Consider the following 19373-nt stretch of genomic DNA (forward strand, 5'->3'; position numbering starts at 1 on the left):
TGAGATGCATCCATTTATAATTCAGTTATACTATGTGTACAGGAATTGGTGTGTGAGGAGCATAAAATACTTTTGAAATTCAGAAGAAGTTACTTCCAACTGAGATCATGGAGGCGGTAGTACCCAAGTTAGGTCTTAAAGCATGCGCAGGACCTTGGGGTGGGACGGGATAGGGGCTGGGTTCCCAGGTAGACTGCATGCATGTCCATACCTGTGCACCTGGCCCATCGGTGCTAGTCAAGCAGAGAGGGTTTTGTTTAATGTGTTTGGCTCCTTTTCTAGTTAAGGGTGTGAGCCTGTTTGTATGGATTGGAGCTTCATTGTTCTGACAATATGGTGAATTTTTCCCCCAACAGGTACCCCCTTGAAGAGTCCCTCTCTTGCAAAAAAGGTGAGTCAGAGCACACTGCCACCTTGCTCAGCTGGCCCCATGAACAAATCCCTGGAGCCCAGAAGTCCAATGTGAGGGCCCAGCCTGTACTTCTGTCCATGAGTCATTTGGTCACTTTACACAGGAAACAGCAACAGTGCTGATTTGAGAACAAGTATACAAATGTGTGTTTCTTTTATTAAATATTCATCCAGGAAAAGAACAGAGCAGCCAAATAAAAGAACTGAGCTGCAGTTTGAAAAACAGTTTTCAAAATGCTCCATAATAAGAGGGCCCCGGTTGGTTTTGAGGGGCCTGGGACTTTAAGAGGACGGTGGCATCTGTCCCAGCTGGCTGTCCCCAAGTCCCAGTGGGTCTGAGTGCAGGATCCGAGCTCCCCTGTGTTCTGTTTCATCAACACGCTGAACCAGTGGCTTGGAATTTCATTCTGTTTTCCTATCTCTTCCCCGCTGTTTTTCCTGGGAGGGTTGATACATTGCTGCTGCAGCTTCTCTCATCATTGCCAAACGTTTTGCACACACAGAAATCTTAAAAATTGTTGTCTGGCAGCAGCTGTGGTCCTTTGATTCATTAAATGTTTAATTGAGCCATCCTAAAGTAAATGGAAGTGAGTGTTCGCTGTCACAGCTGTTTCGAATGACCATGGATTAGAACAAACTGTTCTTGGAAAGATAGGAAGTAATTACTGCTGAAAATAATCCGCTTCTGGTGCTTCCAACATCATCTTCTTCGACAGGACTCCCTGATCTCCGAATCCGAGCTCTCCCAGTACTTTGCCCAAGATGTCCCAGGCCCCTTGTCAGACTTCGTGGTGGCCGGCTCCGAGGACGAAGACCACACGAGCAGCGGCCGCGGTGCCCCCGAGGACGGCGGCCTGCCGCCCAGCGCCCCCAGTAAGCGATGCCAGTTCTCCCGCTCTGGCCAGGCCGCTGTACAGAGTCTCACGGTGCTCTGATACGAAGGGAGAAATGGAAACCAGGCCCCTGGCTGAGTACAAGCCACCCTCCCAGCCTGACTAAATTCAGGGCTTACTGTTGGAAAATGCAGCCCACAGTTCATGGCCATGCACTTCTGCAGGAAACGGGCTGACTGCACGCCCTCCACCGAGCGGTGAAGGTGGCCGGACCCCACCGCCCTCAGGGGCTGTGTACATAGTGGAGTTTTGGAATTGATGGCATCAAAGGATTGGCACCCTGATGGCCTGTTTGAGGGGAATCCTAGCCAAATGCCAGGCCCTTCCCTCCCCAGACCCTGATTCTTTTTAGAAAGCGGTGAGTGAAAGACTCTGAACTTGGAGGAGACGGGTGATTAATCTCATTGGTTGTCTTCTCAGTGTAATATGAGAAAATGAGCAGACGTGAGCCGTCCTGTATCTCAGACTTACTTCTGCTGGTGTGGCTCCTTTTTTATTTTATTTCTAATGTGTGAACAAGAAAATGCCTGTCTTAGGCAATGATCACCCTGCCTCGCTTGGAGCAGCTGGTGAGCTTACTCTAGTCTCATAGAAGCATTTCAGGATGGAAGCATGTGTCATTTTTCGCTGTGTGCAGCGAGATGTGTAGCGTTTGCAGAGCAGCCAGGCCTCTCTCCCCTTCCCGGGGTGGAACTGATTTATAGATTATAATCTCAGGCTCACTGTGCCCCACGCTCTAGGAGCTCACATGCCCTTCCATCAAGCCCCTGTCTCTCCAATGAAGGAGGGGCCGCAGGTGATTACAAGGCCCAGGCGTGGGGCACTTGTTGGTCCCCCAACATCATCCTCAAGAGGAACTCCAACAACACATTAGACATGCTGGATGGTGACAAATTATACATTTCTGTCCCTAGGCAGGACCTGCGTTTAAGTTAAACAATCCAGAAATTCAGGTACAAAAATAAGTAAAAGCACAAAAAGGGAGGCCAGCAGGAAAACACGAGGGGAGCTGGCTGGCTGCTCTGAGCTCTGTGCAGACCTCGAGAAGCTGTGTCGTTTAAGCCTGGCACCCAGTGGCCAAAGGGCATCCGAGGGCATCTATGAAGGCAGAAATGCTCAGGGGTTAAATTATAAGATCAGGCCAGACGGGGAAACTGTTTCATTTGACTTTTCTTTCCCCACCAGCTCGCAAGGAACCAGGAAAAGCCAGGGCCAACAGCCTCGTGTCTCTAGGAAGCCAGCGGGGCTCCGGGCTCTTCCACAAGCAGGTGACAGTTGCCAGACAAGCCAGTCTCCCTGGGAGCCCGCAGGTCCTCCGAAACCCTCTCCTCCGCCAGAGGAAGGTGGGCTGCTACGACGCCGACGCCAGTGATGAGGAGTTCGAGGGCGAGGGGGACAGCATATCCCTCCCAGGCACCCTCCCAGGTCCCGGCAGGCCTCTGACAGAGGACGACTCCAGGCATGCCTTGACCTCTTCCAAGGTCAGGGGTGTCAGCAACCAAGAGGAACATCCCCAGAAAACACTGGTCAGCAAGGCCTCCTCAGTGCCTCTCCTTGGCAGCTCATTGAGCTTAGAGAGTGTCCCAGGGGACTTGGGGGACACTCCTTCCCATACAGCCAACCTGCTGTCCTCCGCAGACGCCCCCAAGGGTGGCTCTGGCTGCTCGGGGAGAAAGGAACTGTCCGGATCCAGGAGTTCACCCAGATTGGAATACAAAGCCGATACGCAGAGTCTGGTGAGCACGGACAGCCCCAGTGCCCCCCAGCAGAAGAGCGAAAGCCTGGGGTCCAGGCACAAGCCAGTGGCCAGAGTGAGCCCCCACTGCAAGAGGCCGGAGGCCGCGGCTAGGCCCAGCAGCTCGGACACAGTAAACCTGACTGACGGTGCTAATGACCCTCGTGGCCTGGATCCTGAAGTCCCGGCCCCTGCAGTCCAAGTGACCGTGGCTGGTGTCCAACCGGGTGGAACTGTGGGAAAGGTAACTGATGTTCTCGTAATTTCTTGGGATCTGAGTGGATATTGTGTGAATGAACACGGAGTGTGCCATGAAGCACAGGGTCATGTTCCTGTGCAAGGATAACAATTGGGGAACTCTCTTTGAACAGCACTCATTGCAGTAGACTGACGGCTTGGGCGCCTGTTAATGCATCAGCAGGCTGCTGGGGGACGTCCAGGTGTTGAGATCATTCAGCCAAAAGGCATAATCACTCTCTTACCTGCACTCGGACGGGGCCTGTGGCTGATGATGGAGCGCAGTGGGAGGTGAAGGAAAACCCTGGGTCTGGCCCCGGTTTCTCCACTGACTGGTTGGGTGACCACGTGAGGAAGTCACCGAGCCTTTCTGAGCCACAGTTGTCTGGCTGTGAAGTAGGGGTGCTGTGTGCCCTGATCAACTCATGGAGTTGGGGTCACCATCAGATATAGGGTAACAGTGATTATCTCCTGAATGAGCCTTATTTTTTTTTAAATTTCTACAGTGATTATGTGTAATTAAAGCTACTCAGACCCTTGTGAATATCACAGGAAAGAAACTTCTAGTGCCACCACATGACATGCAAGTTATTATTATTTATGTTACTACTTGGTTACACCTGTGTCAGAATGACCCAGAATTATCAAACTGCTCGTTTTTAAAATTTTCAGAATACCTCCACTTTAGCAAGGAGAGAGTGAGAGAAATGAGTGTTACATACAATCTCAAATGGTTTCTGAGCTGAGAATCTGAGATGACGTGTGAGGCCGTATTTATAAAGATGTGTAGTAAAGTGGTTTATAGAAACATACATGTAAATAGACCCAGAAAATATAAAGTCATAAAAACTATACCAAACAGAAGGGGTTTTCTTCACCTTATAGGAAAAAGTAGAAATGCACATTTTTTCCCCCTCCTAAAAAATTATTACCTCCAACTAGCACACGTGTTTTCAAATATAACATTCAGCTAATGGGTAAACCTTTTCTTTTCAAAAGTATTATTGGCTAGTTCTGGATAACTATATAAAGCCAAATTGGCATTTCCAGTCATAATAATTTATATATATTAAAATAAGGGCTTTTGCCACTGTGAATTAGTATTCCCAGTACAAACTTTGAACAGCATTTTAAAATGCTTTGGTACAAAAGTTTTCTCTTCAAAATTTTAGTTGCAAAATTTTATTTTATTTATGCATGAGGAAGAAAATAGAATGCATTGCAATAAAGTATTTACTCTCAAACACTGGAAGCTAAAAAGAACAATTTCTTTTGGTAAGTGGGTTGTCTTCTGCTTTTATTTTAATACCTTTTTTAATTGAGAGGAAATTCACATCACCTAAAATTAACCATCTTGAAGCCAATGACCCAGTGGCACTCGAGGCATTCCCAGTGCTGTGTGGCCACCGTCTGTCCCGTCCAGAACTCTTCTGTTTCTATGCTACATTCAGGCCTCCCTGGTAAATAGAAAATTAACTGACTTAAACCCAGTGTAGATGTCCCTCAGCAGGTAATTGACATTTTTACTGAATGATTTTTTAATCTTTTTTTTTTTTTTTTTTTTTTTTCACAAGAGCAGCTGAAAGCCCCTCTATCCCATTTCACCCCTTTGCTCTGCTGCTACCTTTGGGCCACTCTCTGACTCTAACCCAGAGGGCAAATTTCAAATAAATCTGACTTAACTTTCTAGCAAGTTTGTTTCAAAATTTTTTACAGTAGGTACTAGATAGAAGAAAGGAAGATAAAGTAATTGGCACTTGACGAAAGTGAAATTCTGAAATATTAAATGTGTGTGTCGTTTATCCAGGTTGGTCCTCCCCCTGCCTACCAAGCCCAGGGCCCGAGTTTACGGTCTTGGGTAGCGCTTTGCGATGGAATGTCAGTAACACCTTCCGTCTCTGTAGCCTTTTGTATGATGCAGGTTGTTATTACAACTGTTACCTCATTGAATCATCTTTATTTAAAATCCTATGAGTTAGGGCTAGTCATCTCATCCCCACTTTTTTCCAATTTTTTTTTAATTGTGAAATACACATAACATAGTTTACCACCTTCACCATTTTTAAGTGTACAGTTCGGTGACATTAATAGTCATGTTTTGCAACCATCACTACCATCCGTGTCCAGAATTCATCTTGTAAAATGGAAACTATGCCCATTCAACAGTAAGTCCCCAATGCCCCTCCCCGTCCCCCTGGAAACCTCCATTCTACCTTCTGTCTATGATTTGTACTCTAGGTAACTGGCTTATTTCACTTAGCACAATGTCCTCAAAGCTCATCCAGGTTGTAGCGTGTCAGAGCTCCTTTCCTTTTTTGAGGCTAATATTCCATCATATCTTACCCGTCGATGGACAGCTGCTTCCGTATTTTAGCTATTGTGAATATGCTTCCATGAACATGGGTGTACTAATCTCTTCAAGACCCTGCTTTCAAATTGTGGGATATACCCAAAGTGGGATTGCTGGATCCTATGACAGTTTTTTTGGTTTTCGTTTTGAGGAACTTCCATTCTCCAAAGTGGCCGCACTAATTACTTTTCCACCAACAGTGCACGAGGTTCCAATTTCATCTCACCAACACTTGTTATTTCTGCGTGTTGGTTTTTTTGTTGTTGTTGTTGTTTTTAGAGAGGGGGGAAGAGAGAGAGAGAGAAACATCGATTTGTTGTTCCACCCATTCATGCCTTCATTGGTTGATTCTTGTATGTGCCCTGGCTGGGGATCAAACCTGCATCTTTGGCATATCAGAATGACGCTCTAACCAACTGAGCTACCCTGCCAGGGCTCTGTTTCTGTTTTTTGATGATAGTCATCCTAATGGCTATAAGGGGTATCTTATTGTGGTTTTGATTTGCATTTCCCTGATCACCCACATTTGAAAGTTGAGAAAGCTGAGGTTCAGGAAGAGTGACCAGACCATGCTATTTCTAGTGGACCTTAAACCCAGAGTCTGGTTCTCGTGGCTCCTAGTCCAGGGCTTTCAGAATTTCCCCAAACCAGTCTCCTCTGTATGTGACGTCCTGGGGTGCTGACAACCTGAGAGCTATTGACAGTGACTTGCTATTGTCGTTTCTGCCAGGACACTCTGGGGAAGCTGACCATCGGGCATGGGCCCCACCCAGGTGCTGGCCACCTCCCAGAGAACCTGCCCGAAGCTGGACCAGACCAGGGGCAGCACCCTGGGACAGGTAAGATTATTTTATCATTCATTATGCTTCTAGAGGGGAGAGTAGAAGTTCCCCTAAAAATCATCCCATGTGGAGAATTGATTGTAAGGGGGAGAAAACTCTTACACAGATGAATGATATTTAAAAAGCTGCCTACGTCTCACAGCTTGACTGGATCATTGTGCCTAAACTCGTTCTAATTCCATGTGTGATGCGTGTGTTTACATTTGGCCGACACGCCTCACCCATTCTGGGACATGTACCTTAGAGACACGAGAGGAAAAGCAAGGGTTGCCCACCCGTCAGCACCTCCACACTCAGCTTATGTCACATCAGGTGCACAGAGGTCAAGTTTAAAATCGATGTTTTTTTACCTCAAGCTCACACAGGAAATATTTGAGCAGCCTGCTGAGGGCAACGGGATGCTCCTGGGCCCGAGGGACCGGCGCTGGCCCTGGCAGGCCGTCCTGAGCGCCGATTCCAGTGTCAGCACCCCCGGAACCTGCTCTGGTTAGGAAGCAGCGCTGTTCCTCCGGGTACCGCTCACCTGGAGCGTCATCTGTAGAGGCTGCCGGGCCTCCTGCCTCACGATGGGCCATGACCGAGTCAACCCTCTTCCCATTAATGGGCATTTGAGGGGGGTTCCAAGTGAAGGATTTTGAAAGGCGACCTCAGGACTGCCCCCCATATAATCTATCTCCCTCGAAAAAAACCCTTTTCAGTTACATACTTTGCAGTACAGTCAGATTGCAAACAGAAAATTTAGGGTTTGCTCAGTGAATGAATCTGAACCTGAAAAGCTGCCTTTAAACCCCCTCCTGCCTCGTTGCTGCTTTTCTTCCCAGTTGGCACCAGCAGAAGCAAGACAGTCATAAAGGGGGCTCAGAGAGGTTGAGCAGGAGCCCGTGGATTTGAATCTTGGCTCAGCCCTGGCTTCCCACGGGGGCCTGGGGAGGCCATGGAGGGTGTCCACGTCCACGGGTGTCTCTGGCTAACCTGCTGTTGCCAGGCGCTCTGTACACGGAGGCCAAGTATTCGGGGTTTAGGTCGTGGTGTGGGCTGTGGAGCCAGCTTCCTGGGTGACCCCTGGCTGGGAACTCCGTGACCATGGGTACCTTGCTTACCCACTCCGTGCCTCAGTTCCCCACCGTTCCAATGCAAATGGTCACAGGGCTGGGAGGAAAATGAAGTGCGTGAAAAACTCTCAGCACAATGCGAAGTTCTAATAATTCTTGATGAGTGACACAGGAACTTCAGGAGGGGAAGGAATATGCAAGGTGATCTGTGGGGAAACATAGGGTCACTAGGACATTTGGGGGACACACCTCTCAAAGCCAGAGCTTTCTGTGTGAATGAGGTTTTCACTTCACCCTCAGGCCTGCAGATCCTGAGAAAATGACCTTCTGTTCTTCTATGCCAGCCTCCCCCCTCCCCCGTAAGCTATGTGCCAGAGGTGGACAGATCAGCCTGAGAGTATTCGGGCCTCAGGAGAAGGCAGGGCCAGGACACGTCACGTCATGGAGTGACTTTGTTCCCACGTCCTGGCGTTCATCACCTTGCCTGGCCTGAGATCGCATGCCGCTGCTCGCCCCCCGCGGTCATTGCATTTCCTGCCGCACCTCACCCTCGTCATCACTGGTCCCCTCCCGCCTGTCGCAGCTTCTGGGGACAGCCTGTCCTCTAGTTCTCTCCTCGACTCTGAGCTTGGTCGAGACACGGCCAGGGCTCAGTGTAGACGCGCATCCGTGTGGTTTCCCAGATAAGCTTCATCTCCTGTGCTAAGCAGGGAGTCCCTAAGGTCCGCTTGGACTGTTCCATGCTTTGCGATACGGTTCGCAGCCCACACCTTGGGGCTGAACCCCGAGATGGGCAGGACGCTGGGACCGAGGGACGTGAGGCCGCTGCGGAGTCAAGAGGAGGCTGAGGAATGGACTAGAACCACACACAGCCCGACTCCTATGGCTTCTGTCATCAGAGCCAATGGTGTAGAGACACCGAGGGGAGGATTTCTGGTGCCCCCCTCCTTAAAAATAACCAAAGGAGAGGGAAGGGGGCAGGAACACGAGGGTCGCAGAGCTGGCCAGCCGAGGGACTCAGCGTCTCAGGCAGGGGCTGTTTATCAGATGTGTGCGCTCTGGTATTTTTGAGACAAGAAGGCCTGCACGCCTACTACGGAATGTCTTTCTGAAAAAGACAGAAAAGACTGTTTACAGTTTTCCATTTTTTTACCTGAGTTTGTTTCCTTACATTCTCCCCTTTATCTCCCCTGTCACCCACCTTTTTACATTCTTGACACAGGACCGGATGGCTCCCCAGACCTCGTCTCCTCCCCAGGGCAGAAGGGGGCCGCTCACCCCAACCCCAACAAGACCTCGGTGGGCACAGGACGTGTGAGGCAGCCTGAGGACCTCAGGGAGCCAGCGTCACCTAGGTCCGAGGTCAGTGTCACCCGGGACCACAGCACCTCCCCAGCAGCGCATCCCGACTTCTGCACGACTTGCGCAGCCCCGGGGAGGGGCAGGCCCAACGCCAGCGGGAAGGCAGCCGCAGGCTGGGGAGCAGGGCCCGAGACACAGGGAGCGTCACCGGCCTGCGAGGTCCCGTCGCCAGACCTCCTCAAGTGCCAGGAGAGACCAGGAGTGCCAGGCGACCACAGCCCAGCCCTGCAAATGACTGGAACCTTGGCGCCTGCACCCTCTGGGTCTGGAAAGGCACCGCAGGCCAGCACCGCCTGGACGTCAGCCCCTGATGGGGCCCACGGGGCGTGTGGCAGGGTCTCGGGGCACTGCTGCCTCGGGGACAGTGCGGGGGGCCCCGTGACTGACACGGACGGACTCGTCCAGGAGCTGGGCGCCTCGGAGGGAAGGCTCCCATCTCCCGACAGAGGGCACCCGGCGAGGCAGGAGGGCAGTTCCCAGGGCCAGCTTCCCACAGGGGCCGCGGGAGGAAGCACCCGCCGTGCAGAGCCCATCCCCGGGCACCAGACCCCTGCCCCCAGGAGGGCCCGGGCGGCCTGCCCGCCCCCTCACCCTCACCCGCACCCGCACCCGCAGTGGGCCTCCCAGCCCTCCGTGTTGGATTCGATTAATCCGGACAAACCTTTTACTGTGAACAAAAGCTTTCTGAGCAACTACTCTAGAAATTTCAGCAGTTTGCACGAGGACAGCACGTCCCTGTCTGGCCTGGGTGACAGCACGGAGCCATCTCTCTCCTCCATGTACGGTGACGCCGAGGACTCGTCTTCTGACCCCGAGTCACTCCCCGAAGCCCCACGAGCTTCCACCAGGGACACCCAGTCCCCCCCCCCTTCCTGCGGGTCTTCTCACAGGGAGGATACCCTGGAATCAGAGGAGGAGCAGATTGAAATCTGTTCCACGGGGGGTTCCCCCAACCCGCTGGGGCCTGCGCCAGCCGGAGGCCCGCCGCCCCGGCCCCACGCTGCGGGGGAGGCCCTGGCCAGTCCCCGCGGGAGAGCCGCCTCCGTGTCGGGAGCCTCGTGCCCTCCAACCCTGAACGCTGTCCAGCCGCCTCCCGTCTTGGATGCGAGCGGTCAGGGGCGTGAACCCCCAGCGGACCCAAGGGTCACGCAGCACCGCGGGTCCTCGAGTGACGAAGAAACGGGGGGAGCCACCAGCACCGGCTCGGCCGTGGGAAACCACCAGCCCCCTGAAGTCACCAGGCACCTTCACTACGCCCCAGTCATTCTCGGCGCTCCTAACATGGCCAATGGTGTGGGACATGACTTGCTGGGTGGTGAAACCCCAGATAAAAAACCAGAAACAAGTGTGAACCCAACTGAAAACCGACCCTCCTTTAGTGTGGGTGTCCCTAAGAACGGGGAGCCTGTTTTGGGAAACCTGCACAGCTCCGAAAGCCAAGGCCTGGATGACCTGCTGCAGAAACCGAAACCGGTGTCCAGGAGGCCCATCATGGCCTGGCTTAAGGACATCAACAGGAGCACCCACGGTGCGCACTCGCAGAGGACCGACAAGGAGCAGCCCGCCGTGCCAGCCGCAAGTCCGGACCCCAAAGGTCAGGTGCTGGGCACAAGCCACAGAAAGGGGGCTGCTGTGCCAAATAGCCCCCCTCAGCTGAACCTGGACCTTGGAAATAAAGAGCCACCTAAGAAAAGTTCAGTGGAAACCCTTTTAAGTAACTGTCAGAAACCCAAATCCGGCCCCAGGCTGAAGAGGCTGAGCAGCAAGGGCAAAAGCAAGGGCAACTCCGAGGCCCCTGCCGCCCCCGCGCCTACAGCAGCTGGGACAGACCACAGGAAGGCCCTCCTTTCACCCCAGACCCCCCCCAAAGTCCTCCCTAAGGGAGCATCACACCGGGCCCCCGGAGCTGACCACGAGGGACCCGACAGAACTGCCACAGCCTCTGTCAGGTCCCCCCAGTGTGTGCTGGACAACAAGCCGCCCCCTGCGGCCTCGGGGCCGCTGAGGCTGTCAGCGTCGGACACAAGCATCAGACCACTCGTTTCACCCCTGACCTCCCCCAAAGCTCTTCCTGAGCAAGGTGCGGGTGGCAGGTTCCACACGGCGGTCCACTCCGAGCCGGACAGAGGCTGTCCAGCCTCCCCCAGATCTCCCAAGTGTGGACCAGACAGCAAGGCAGCCTCAGGGACAGGTCTCGCAGCATCGAGGAGCAGCGTTCCCCCGGCAGTGGACAAGCGGGAGCTCCCGCCTCCCTGGCAGGGCCAGCAGCTCGCGGCCAGCCAGACGTATTTGGTACCAGAAGCAGCCCAGCCCAGGGTGACTGGTGACAAAGGAAGCAAAACAATTGCTAGTGATCCCCCAGAAAGAACCAACCAGCTGAAAATAGTTGAAATGTCTTCTGAAAGAATGCCAAAGAATGCAGGTGGTGACATGCCAGCCGAAAGGGACAGACAGGGAGGGTTCCTGGCCCAGAGCAACTGTCAGAAGAGTGAAGTGAGACTCTGTCACCAGTCAGTGGAGTCGTCCCCAAGCCACCACCCACCGGCGCTCCCATCCCGGGCCTCCCAGGTGGAGCAGGAAAGGCAGCGACCTTTCAGCCCGGCACAACTGCCCTCCCCGCAGCTGCCCACCAAGAAGGCGGGGGCCTCCCCGGGGAAGTCGAGCCAGGTGTCAGACTCCCTGGGCGCGCCCAGGAACGGAGCCCCAGCGGGCCCAGCGCCGGATGACCACCCCTATTTCACGCCAAGGCCGGCGACCAGGACCTACTCCATGCCAGCCCAGTTCTCAAGCCATTTTGGACGGGAAGGGCCTTCCCTGCACAGCCCAGGCCGCTCTCACCGGGACAGCCAGATCCCTGGGACCAGCGGTGGCCTGGAGGCCAAGGCATCCAGAGGCGGTGCTCCTGGCCTGGCGAATGGGCAGGGTGTCTACAGTGTGAAGCCCCTGCTGGAGACATCCAGGAACCTTCCGGCCACCGACGAAGGGGACGTCCTTTCAGCGCAGGAACCGAGCTGCCTTGTCACAGACAAAGTCAGGGTCACCAGAAGACACTACTACTTTGAGCAGAACTGGCCCCACGAATCTACCTCATTTTTCTCTGTGAAGCAGAGGATCAAGTCCTTTGAGAACCTGGCCAACTCCGACCGGCCCGTGGCCAGGTCTGGGGCTTCCCCTTTTTTGTCTGTGAGCTCCAAGCCTCCCATTGGGAGACGGTCATCGGGCAGCGTGGTTCCGGGGAGCCTCAGCCATCCCAGTGACCTGACAGCAAGGTCACTGAGACGCAGCCTGAGTTCCTGCAGCGAAAGCCAAAGTGAAGCCAGCACCCTCATCCCCCAGATGACCAAGTCCCCATCCAGCGTGACGCTGACAGTCCCCCGGCAGAACCTGGGGGAGGCCAGCAGCAAGGGCCCCGACTCGGACCTGAAGAAGTCACTTGGTCCTTCCGGAATTCCCGCCCCAACAGTGACCCAGGCCTCTCCCATCAAGAAGAACAAGTCCTCGGTCCGCCACGCCCAGCCCTCGCCTCTCTCCCGCTCTAAGCTCCAGGAACTGAGAGCCCTGAGCATGCCCGACCTCGACAAGCTCTGCAGCGAGGACTTCCCCGCAGGGCCCACGGCCGTGCTCTTCAAAACGGAGCTGGAGATCGTCCCCAGGAGGTCACCCCCCGGAGGCCTCAATGGGGCCACTGCCCTTTTGTGTCCTGTGAAGGGGGAAGACAGGGCCTGTCCAGGAGGAAGCAGGCCAAAAGCCAGTGAGCCTGGGGCACCCAGTTCAGCCAGTGTGAGTGAAACCACCCAGGATCTGCCTTCCAGAAAAAGCTGGTCCGTTAAGTAAGTATCTGTCCCTCTCCCTTTTATTTAACTACTTTAGATTTATAGAAAAGCTGCAAAGATAATGCAGAGTTTCCACGCACCCCTCACCCAGCTCTTCCTAATATTATCATCTTCTATCACCACCATCCACTGACCAGAAGTAAACACTGGAACAACGCAACTAACTACAGACTTTATTCAGGCGTCACTAAGTTCCACAAATGTCCTTTTTCTGCTCCAGCATCCAGCCCAGGATACATCACATTTAGCCCCCCTTTGTTTTTAATACCAGTACTAGAACAGTAAGTGCCTGAGGGAAAGTGTTTGCCTAAATGTTGCTTGAAGGAGAGGCTTCTGTAGGACATGGCGCTTAGTAGGCAAAAGCACCGAGAGATGGACAGGAGGCTACACCTCAGGGAAGAATCTGAACCTTTGACGGTAACAGGAAATCTAACATTTTAAAACATCTCACTTGAGCCTATACGGTGCCTATTTTTTAATATATCAAATTGTGTTAAATTACCATATTGGTCCCCTAAAATCTTGGAGGAATCCTGAATCCATAGTCATTTCCACTGAAAATACCTACAGTAAGTATAGTCAAAAGATCGTTTTAAATGCGTCCTTACAAAATGGAGAAATTGCTTTTTTCTTCAATGTCCTTCTAATGTGTTTGTATTATTTAGTTTGGATCAACTTCTAGTCTCGGCGGGGGACCAGCAAAGATTACAGTCTGTGTTGTCATCAGTGAGGTCGAAGTCTACTGTCGTAACTCTCATGCAGGAAGCGAAAGCACAATCAGAGGTGAGATGCAGGAAACACGGATGGAACTGCTGCACCTCGGCGCCCAGGCCTGTCCACACCGAGACCCAGGGAGCCCTTCTCCAGGTCTCCTGTTGTGAGCTCACAGCTCAGTCTTTTGTCTCACCTGTTACAGATTAGACCTTGTCCTGCACTTTTAGGTGCCAGACAGGCGCAGCTGCTGATTTAATTCCCCAGCGGCAACTAGTTACTGACCTCCCCACCCCACCCCGCATTTGGAGTTTGTCTGCAGAGAGCCCTCAAAACAGAATGAGGCATCTTAGAACTGCTGGGGAGTGACCACAAGTACCTCTGTCCACCTAGGTAGACATAAACTACCTGTCAAGGGCGCCACCTGCTGGGGAATTGAGTTAACGTCTGTGTGGCTCTGCCCTGGCCTCAAGTGCAAGAGAGCTTCTGGAGCCTGGGGTTCCAGACAAAGAAGCTAATTAGTCATTACAAATAGTCTTTCAATAAGTTGGGTGTGACAGTGACAGTAACAAAAGGAACCATGGGTTCCTGTCTAGAATACTTCTCTGAAGTGCAGCGTTAATGTCTCAGGACTGACTATCCATAGAGATTCGAACCCTAAGAAATGGAAACTATCTATTTAGAGAAAAAAGCAAATATGAGCAATTTTTCTCAAGTGGTAATGTACCTGGGTCACTGGTATCATCCAAAATTCTAATATTAGAAGGGCTGTGTTGCTGGCATCCAATAAGGAGCCAGGAGGGAGAGGACGTGGGTGGACTAGAGACCAGTTGTCTTTAGCTTCCTCTCCTGGTTCTCCACCCACTGGTCTGGGTCCGTGCAGCCAAGAAACACCATGAGCCGTCCAGCACTCTCCCTCTCAGTGAAAGGGACTGCTCCATCCTCTCCCTTCCCCCTTCCACTTGTTACAGTGAAGTGTCTCACTGGGTGATTTCCAGTCAAGGCGTCATCACCTTGGCATTTTACAGTGTTGGGTACAAGGTTAAAGGAGAAAACCAAAGGCAAAGGCCACCTGGGGTCATCTTCAGGGGCTGGGCCTCCCTTACCCCCTCACCCCGGTTCCACATTCACCACCAGGCAGGCAGGTGTGCTTGGTGTGGCAGATCATGCTCCTGTCATCAGAATGCAGCTGTCTTCAGCTGGTTTCGGGGCAGCGAGCGGAGGTGTCCTTACTCAGCCATCTTTAGACCAGAGGTTTTCTGCCTTGCTTTTCTCAATGAGTATGGTTTGTAGGTGCTGAAAATGGAACTGCACAAAATGGTTTCTTGTGGCTTCTGGGGGTGCCCTGGTCTTCTGACTTCTATAGGGCTAGACCTTGGGGAGCTCCTGTTGGTGGATCTAGCTTTCCTGATGCTGTGCTAAGCTTCTCAGAGGTAAAATCTGGCCTGACAATAGATCAGCTCCCAAACACAACAGGGAAAAAATAAAACTTTGGTGATAACATGTCCTAGGATGTGGGAAAGTCACATTTTCAATTATTGTCTCTTTGCTCCAATAATGCATTTAAATAGAAGGGGTCCTGTTTCAACATCCAATGTTATCTCTGAGCAGCTGCAAAGAGATCCTCTGCCGTACCACACACTCCCGTCTTTGGTGGGAAAGCCATCATCATTCTCCCCACTGAACTAATAAGCACACACATGGTCAAACTTGCCCGTAACATCAAAACCCCAACCTCCATAAGTTCTGCAGGACATTAAAATGCATACGGTCGGGCCTTAGGACTTACTAATAGAACCAAACACTTTTCAAATATGGGCTCCTTCCCCAGCACAACAGAGGTGGTTTTCTCTTCCAAGATTTTCTCTTTCTGTGTCAAAGCAATCCTTAAAGGTTATTATTAGATTCTTCTGCTGCTGTGTTTGAGAACACCTTGGATTGATGTTCACTTCATGGGGAACCTAGTAATGCAGATCTTTAAAATGTTGTGAATCATCTCTAACGTGTGGGTGGAAGAAGTCAAAACTCAGTATAATTAGCCCAGCTCGTTTTTATTTTAAAATCTTTTACCAAGGTATCTTTTGATCAATGTTTGAAACAGAGGGAGTTGTTACTTAACCTTAGGACACTACCAAGAATGTTCAATCCAATACAGGAGTTGAGAGTTTTAATGTACTTTAAATATTGTCCCTGCCCCTGTGGTTCATGCCCACCTTCCAGTCCTTCTATAGCTACAGGATGGGCCCTGGAAAACCTGTAAAGGGTACCCCCAGGAGGAACGCAGCACATGGAGCTGCTGAAGAACCAACTGCTGGGTTTCGTGGGGATGAACTGCAGCACTACAGGAGAACTTACATCAATACACATTCCTCTTGGCACAAGCAATCTACTTTTTTGTTTCTTTTCAATAGAATAGAGAAGATGTCTGCTTTATAGTCTTGACTAAAAAAGAAGGCTCAGGTCTTGGATTCAGTGTGGCAGGAGGGACAGATGTGGAGCCAAACTCGATTGTGGTGAGTGACAATGCCAAGACGCTCTCAGGGAAATCACTGCTGCAGCAGCTCAGAGTTCGATCAGGACAAAATGCACATCAGTCCGTGACTTCAGAGGCTGCCGGTGCTTGTTCCTGCTACCTGAACAAAAGTGGGAAAGTGGAAAAAAACAGTATATCCTGTTTTCAGTGACAGAAATACACCTTTTCACACGTAGCTGACTGCTGTACAGGGTGACTGACCTTTTAGATGCCAATATACAAAAACACACTTATCTATAGCCTTGAATTCACCTAAATATTTTGTTAAGAAAAACATTAGAATTTGCTTATGAAATTACTTCTTTCTCAAGAACCACCACTTTTCAATTTTTATCACTCAAGGCCTGTGAGATAGATCATTAGGGAGGCCGGCCACCCGCCCTGGACAAGTTCAGGTCCTGTTCCTCTTTTGGTCTTACTGCCCCATAGAGTGTCAGGCACATATTAGACACTAGCAAGAAGTTGAGTAAAAACACATTCAGGTGCTGGCACTGACATTTACAATTCCATCCCTCACAATGAATTTGTTTTTGATATGAACCAAGTGTTTGCATGACTTGGAAAACTTGCCATTAGAAGGTTCCTTTAGTACAGATCTACAGTTACCCTTTTGCTTTTACTGGACGTCATAAATGAATCTCGCTTTGTCCTGTCCTTGTCCCAGGTCCACAGGGTATTTTCTCAGGGGGCAGCTTCTCAGGAAGGGACGATGAACCGAGGGGATTTCCTCCTGTCCATCAATGGCGCCTCACTAGCTGGCTTGGCCCATGGGGACGTCCTAAAGGTTCTGCACCAGGCACAGCTGCACAGAGATGTCCTCGTGGTCATCAAGAAAGGAAATGATCAGCCCAGGCCCTCCACCCGGCAGGAGCCACCCACATCCAACGGGAAGGGCTTGCTGTCCAGAAAGACCATCCCCATGGAGCCTGGAGTGGGTAAGACAGCAGCTCACCAACCAGCAGGGTGTGAGCAGCCGGCAGTGTGGACTCTGGCCCAACAGGAAGGAAAACAGTGGCTATCATCCTGTCATCTGGGTCAGAGAAATTTTTGTAGTGAGTCATTTTTGTAGTGAAGTGTAGTGTTTGTGGATGCTTCTTTCAAAAGCAGCATTACAAATAAGTTATTTTTAAAAAGATCCAGGAATTAAAGTGATACTGTTGAAGATTTAAAATGACTATTTGACAGCTTCTCTCAGTGTCCTAAGAAGGGAGCCCTTTCGCATTTCCATCCTGTTAGCGTTTAAGTGGCTGGTAAGTAAAACAAGAAACCCTTGTATTGGGGGAATCAAGCTTGAAGGAGAAGCTCCAGACTGAGATCGGTCCTGGGAACACCAGGGTTTGTAGTGTTTCCTGCTTTAGAAGAACATAAGGAAATGAGGGTGTTTAAAGACAGAGACTGCACACGGTCATTCCAAGGCTCCACAGTAGCCACACTCAGAACCGCGTCAGTAATTAGCGTGGCTTACTGTTTCTGAAGCATGGGCTGGTTCCCCAGGTGACTTCAGTCTTCACTGGGACGTGCACCAACAGTATGAGGCTTGACCAGAGCAGTTAGGCTTCTGGAGATTACTGCTTGGGCATAAAGGCATGTTCCATGCTTGCCAACAGTGCTAGGAAGAGTAGAGGGTGGAGGCACTGCAGGAACATAGCCAGGAGAGGAGACCAACCCTAATGCTGGTCTCAAAAGTTGTCATCAGCACTTCAAGGAAGATGGGACCGGAGTGTGCCAGGGGACAGGAGGTAGTGAATGTCCCTGTCATTTCCATCTTTATTGCAGGCAGAAGCGTAGCTGCAAACGACGCTCTGTGCGTTGAAGTACTGAAGACCTCGGCTGGGCTGGGCTTGAGCCTGGATGGAGGAAAATCGTCCATGTCTAGGGATGGGCCCCTGTTCATTAAAAGAGTCTACAAAGGTAATGTCCTAGAAAACCCAATCCACTGTCCATTACCTATTTCTTTCAGTGCCTTCCATTTGGAAATCAAATTTGTTTTAAAAAGTCTAAAATGCTTTTCATGCTTTACGACATACATATAGGGTTAGTCTATGTCAGCCCTGTTGTGTTCTACATGTATTAACTCATGTCATCCATGTGACAGTCCTATCACATAGGTACTAGTATCATCCCCGTTTTTACAAAAGGAGAGACTGGGCCACGGGGGAGTTACGCGAGCACCCAAGGCCACAGGTGTGAACCCAGGCAATCTGGCTCTAGAGCCGGTGCTCCTAACTTCTGCTCTACACCTCTAACTCCATGTCACCGTCTCCGTGTCCTTAATTAACATTAGCTGTTACTGATGTGAACATACCAAGCTAAGTAATGCCGTGAGAATGGCCAGTCAGAGGTACTTAACATTGACCAAGACCACAGTGACTTAAAATTGCAAACACCAGATCCAAGGAAGTAGTGGGGGGGGGGGGGGGGGGGAGCAGGTACTGCAGAATGGTCGCGACACATCCCTTCATGAACGAACTTCAGTCATTTGCGTTATGACCTTGGACGGTTCTCAAGTCACTTCAGGTTTCTGGGCTGAACAATGTAACTATACTAACATCATAATACTGAGAGTTAACATATTAACTATCAGCATTGTTTTATTACTAAATTTAATACTAATTAACAGTTTTATTAAACATGAGCCCGGGGTGTGCTACGCTGACGAGAGTCTGCCTCCGTGCCTGACAGCGTTTCTGCCCTTGAGTGGGCTGGATCTGAACTCTCTTCCAGCTCCAGTGTTGTGATTTCAGTTGATTATAAAGACTGATAAAGCAGTATTCAATTTTCAGAAATTTAGGGTGGAAGAGCCATATCTGCTCAGTTTTTTTAGATCTAATTAAGACTTCTGAGCAAATTACTTTTGTATTTGGGGACTTGTCTTTTAATGCCCATTTCTCCAGGGTAAGTGCTTCTCCCATAGCCGGCGTGCACTTCTTCTTTAACATGACTGAGATGTGCACATGCAGGAAAGTAAATAGAAGAGGGCTTCAGCATGTGTTTCAAAGCTCGTAACCTTGCTATAACCTACATAAAGCTGCAGTGCTGAAACAGGTTAAAAGCCTTTAAGTATTTCTAGTCACTGCTGAGCATGGAAGCACTGCTTCTCAGAACTTGGGACACCTTAACCAACATGTCAACAACTGGAATTTGAACCTGTTGTCCTGCATTTATTGGCTATTAATGATTCCCTTTGTTCAACTTTCTCTTTTTAATTTTGTATTCTTTTGAAACATCTTCCCCTCGGTTGCTTATATTTTGTGGGGGAGGGAAAAAGGTTACAGATTTAAATTTTTAAGTGAGATTTCTTTTTATGGGTATTTGCTTTGTGTGTCTATCTTAAGACTGTAAACATATCATTTAGAGCTTTTTCTCACTGAAGTTTTTAGTCTATTTGGACTTCACTGTGAATACTATGGAAGT

At 50.7% G+C, this 19373-nt stretch overlaps 1 protein-coding gene across 3 annotated transcripts in view; it reads left to right on the forward strand.

The window, feature by feature from the left end:
* Window positions 1-19373, forward strand: part of PDZD2 (PDZ domain containing 2) — a 295568-nt gene that overhangs the window by 273338 nt on the left and 2857 nt on the right. For all 3 annotated transcript variants that reach the window (XM_081131387.1, XM_081131388.1, XM_081131389.1), the window contains 9 exons: window positions 357-391; window positions 1128-1284; window positions 2490-3283; window positions 6357-6465; window positions 8743-12712; window positions 13381-13498; window positions 15838-15939; window positions 16624-16894; window positions 17736-17870. In XM_081131387.1, coding sequence (XP_080987513.1) covers window positions 357-391; window positions 1128-1284; window positions 2490-3283; window positions 6357-6465; window positions 8743-12712; window positions 13381-13498; window positions 15838-15939; window positions 16624-16894; window positions 17736-17870 — 5691 coding nt within the window. The remainder of the gene's footprint in view (window positions 1-356; window positions 392-1127; window positions 1285-2489; window positions 3284-6356; window positions 6466-8742; window positions 12713-13380; window positions 13499-15837; window positions 15940-16623; window positions 16895-17735; window positions 17871-19373) is intronic.

Source organism: Miniopterus schreibersii (assembly GCF_964146895.1).
Source record: "Miniopterus schreibersii genome assembly, chromosome: 3".
Classification (NCBI taxonomy): Eukaryota; Metazoa; Chordata; class Mammalia; order Chiroptera; family Miniopteridae; genus Miniopterus; species Miniopterus schreibersii.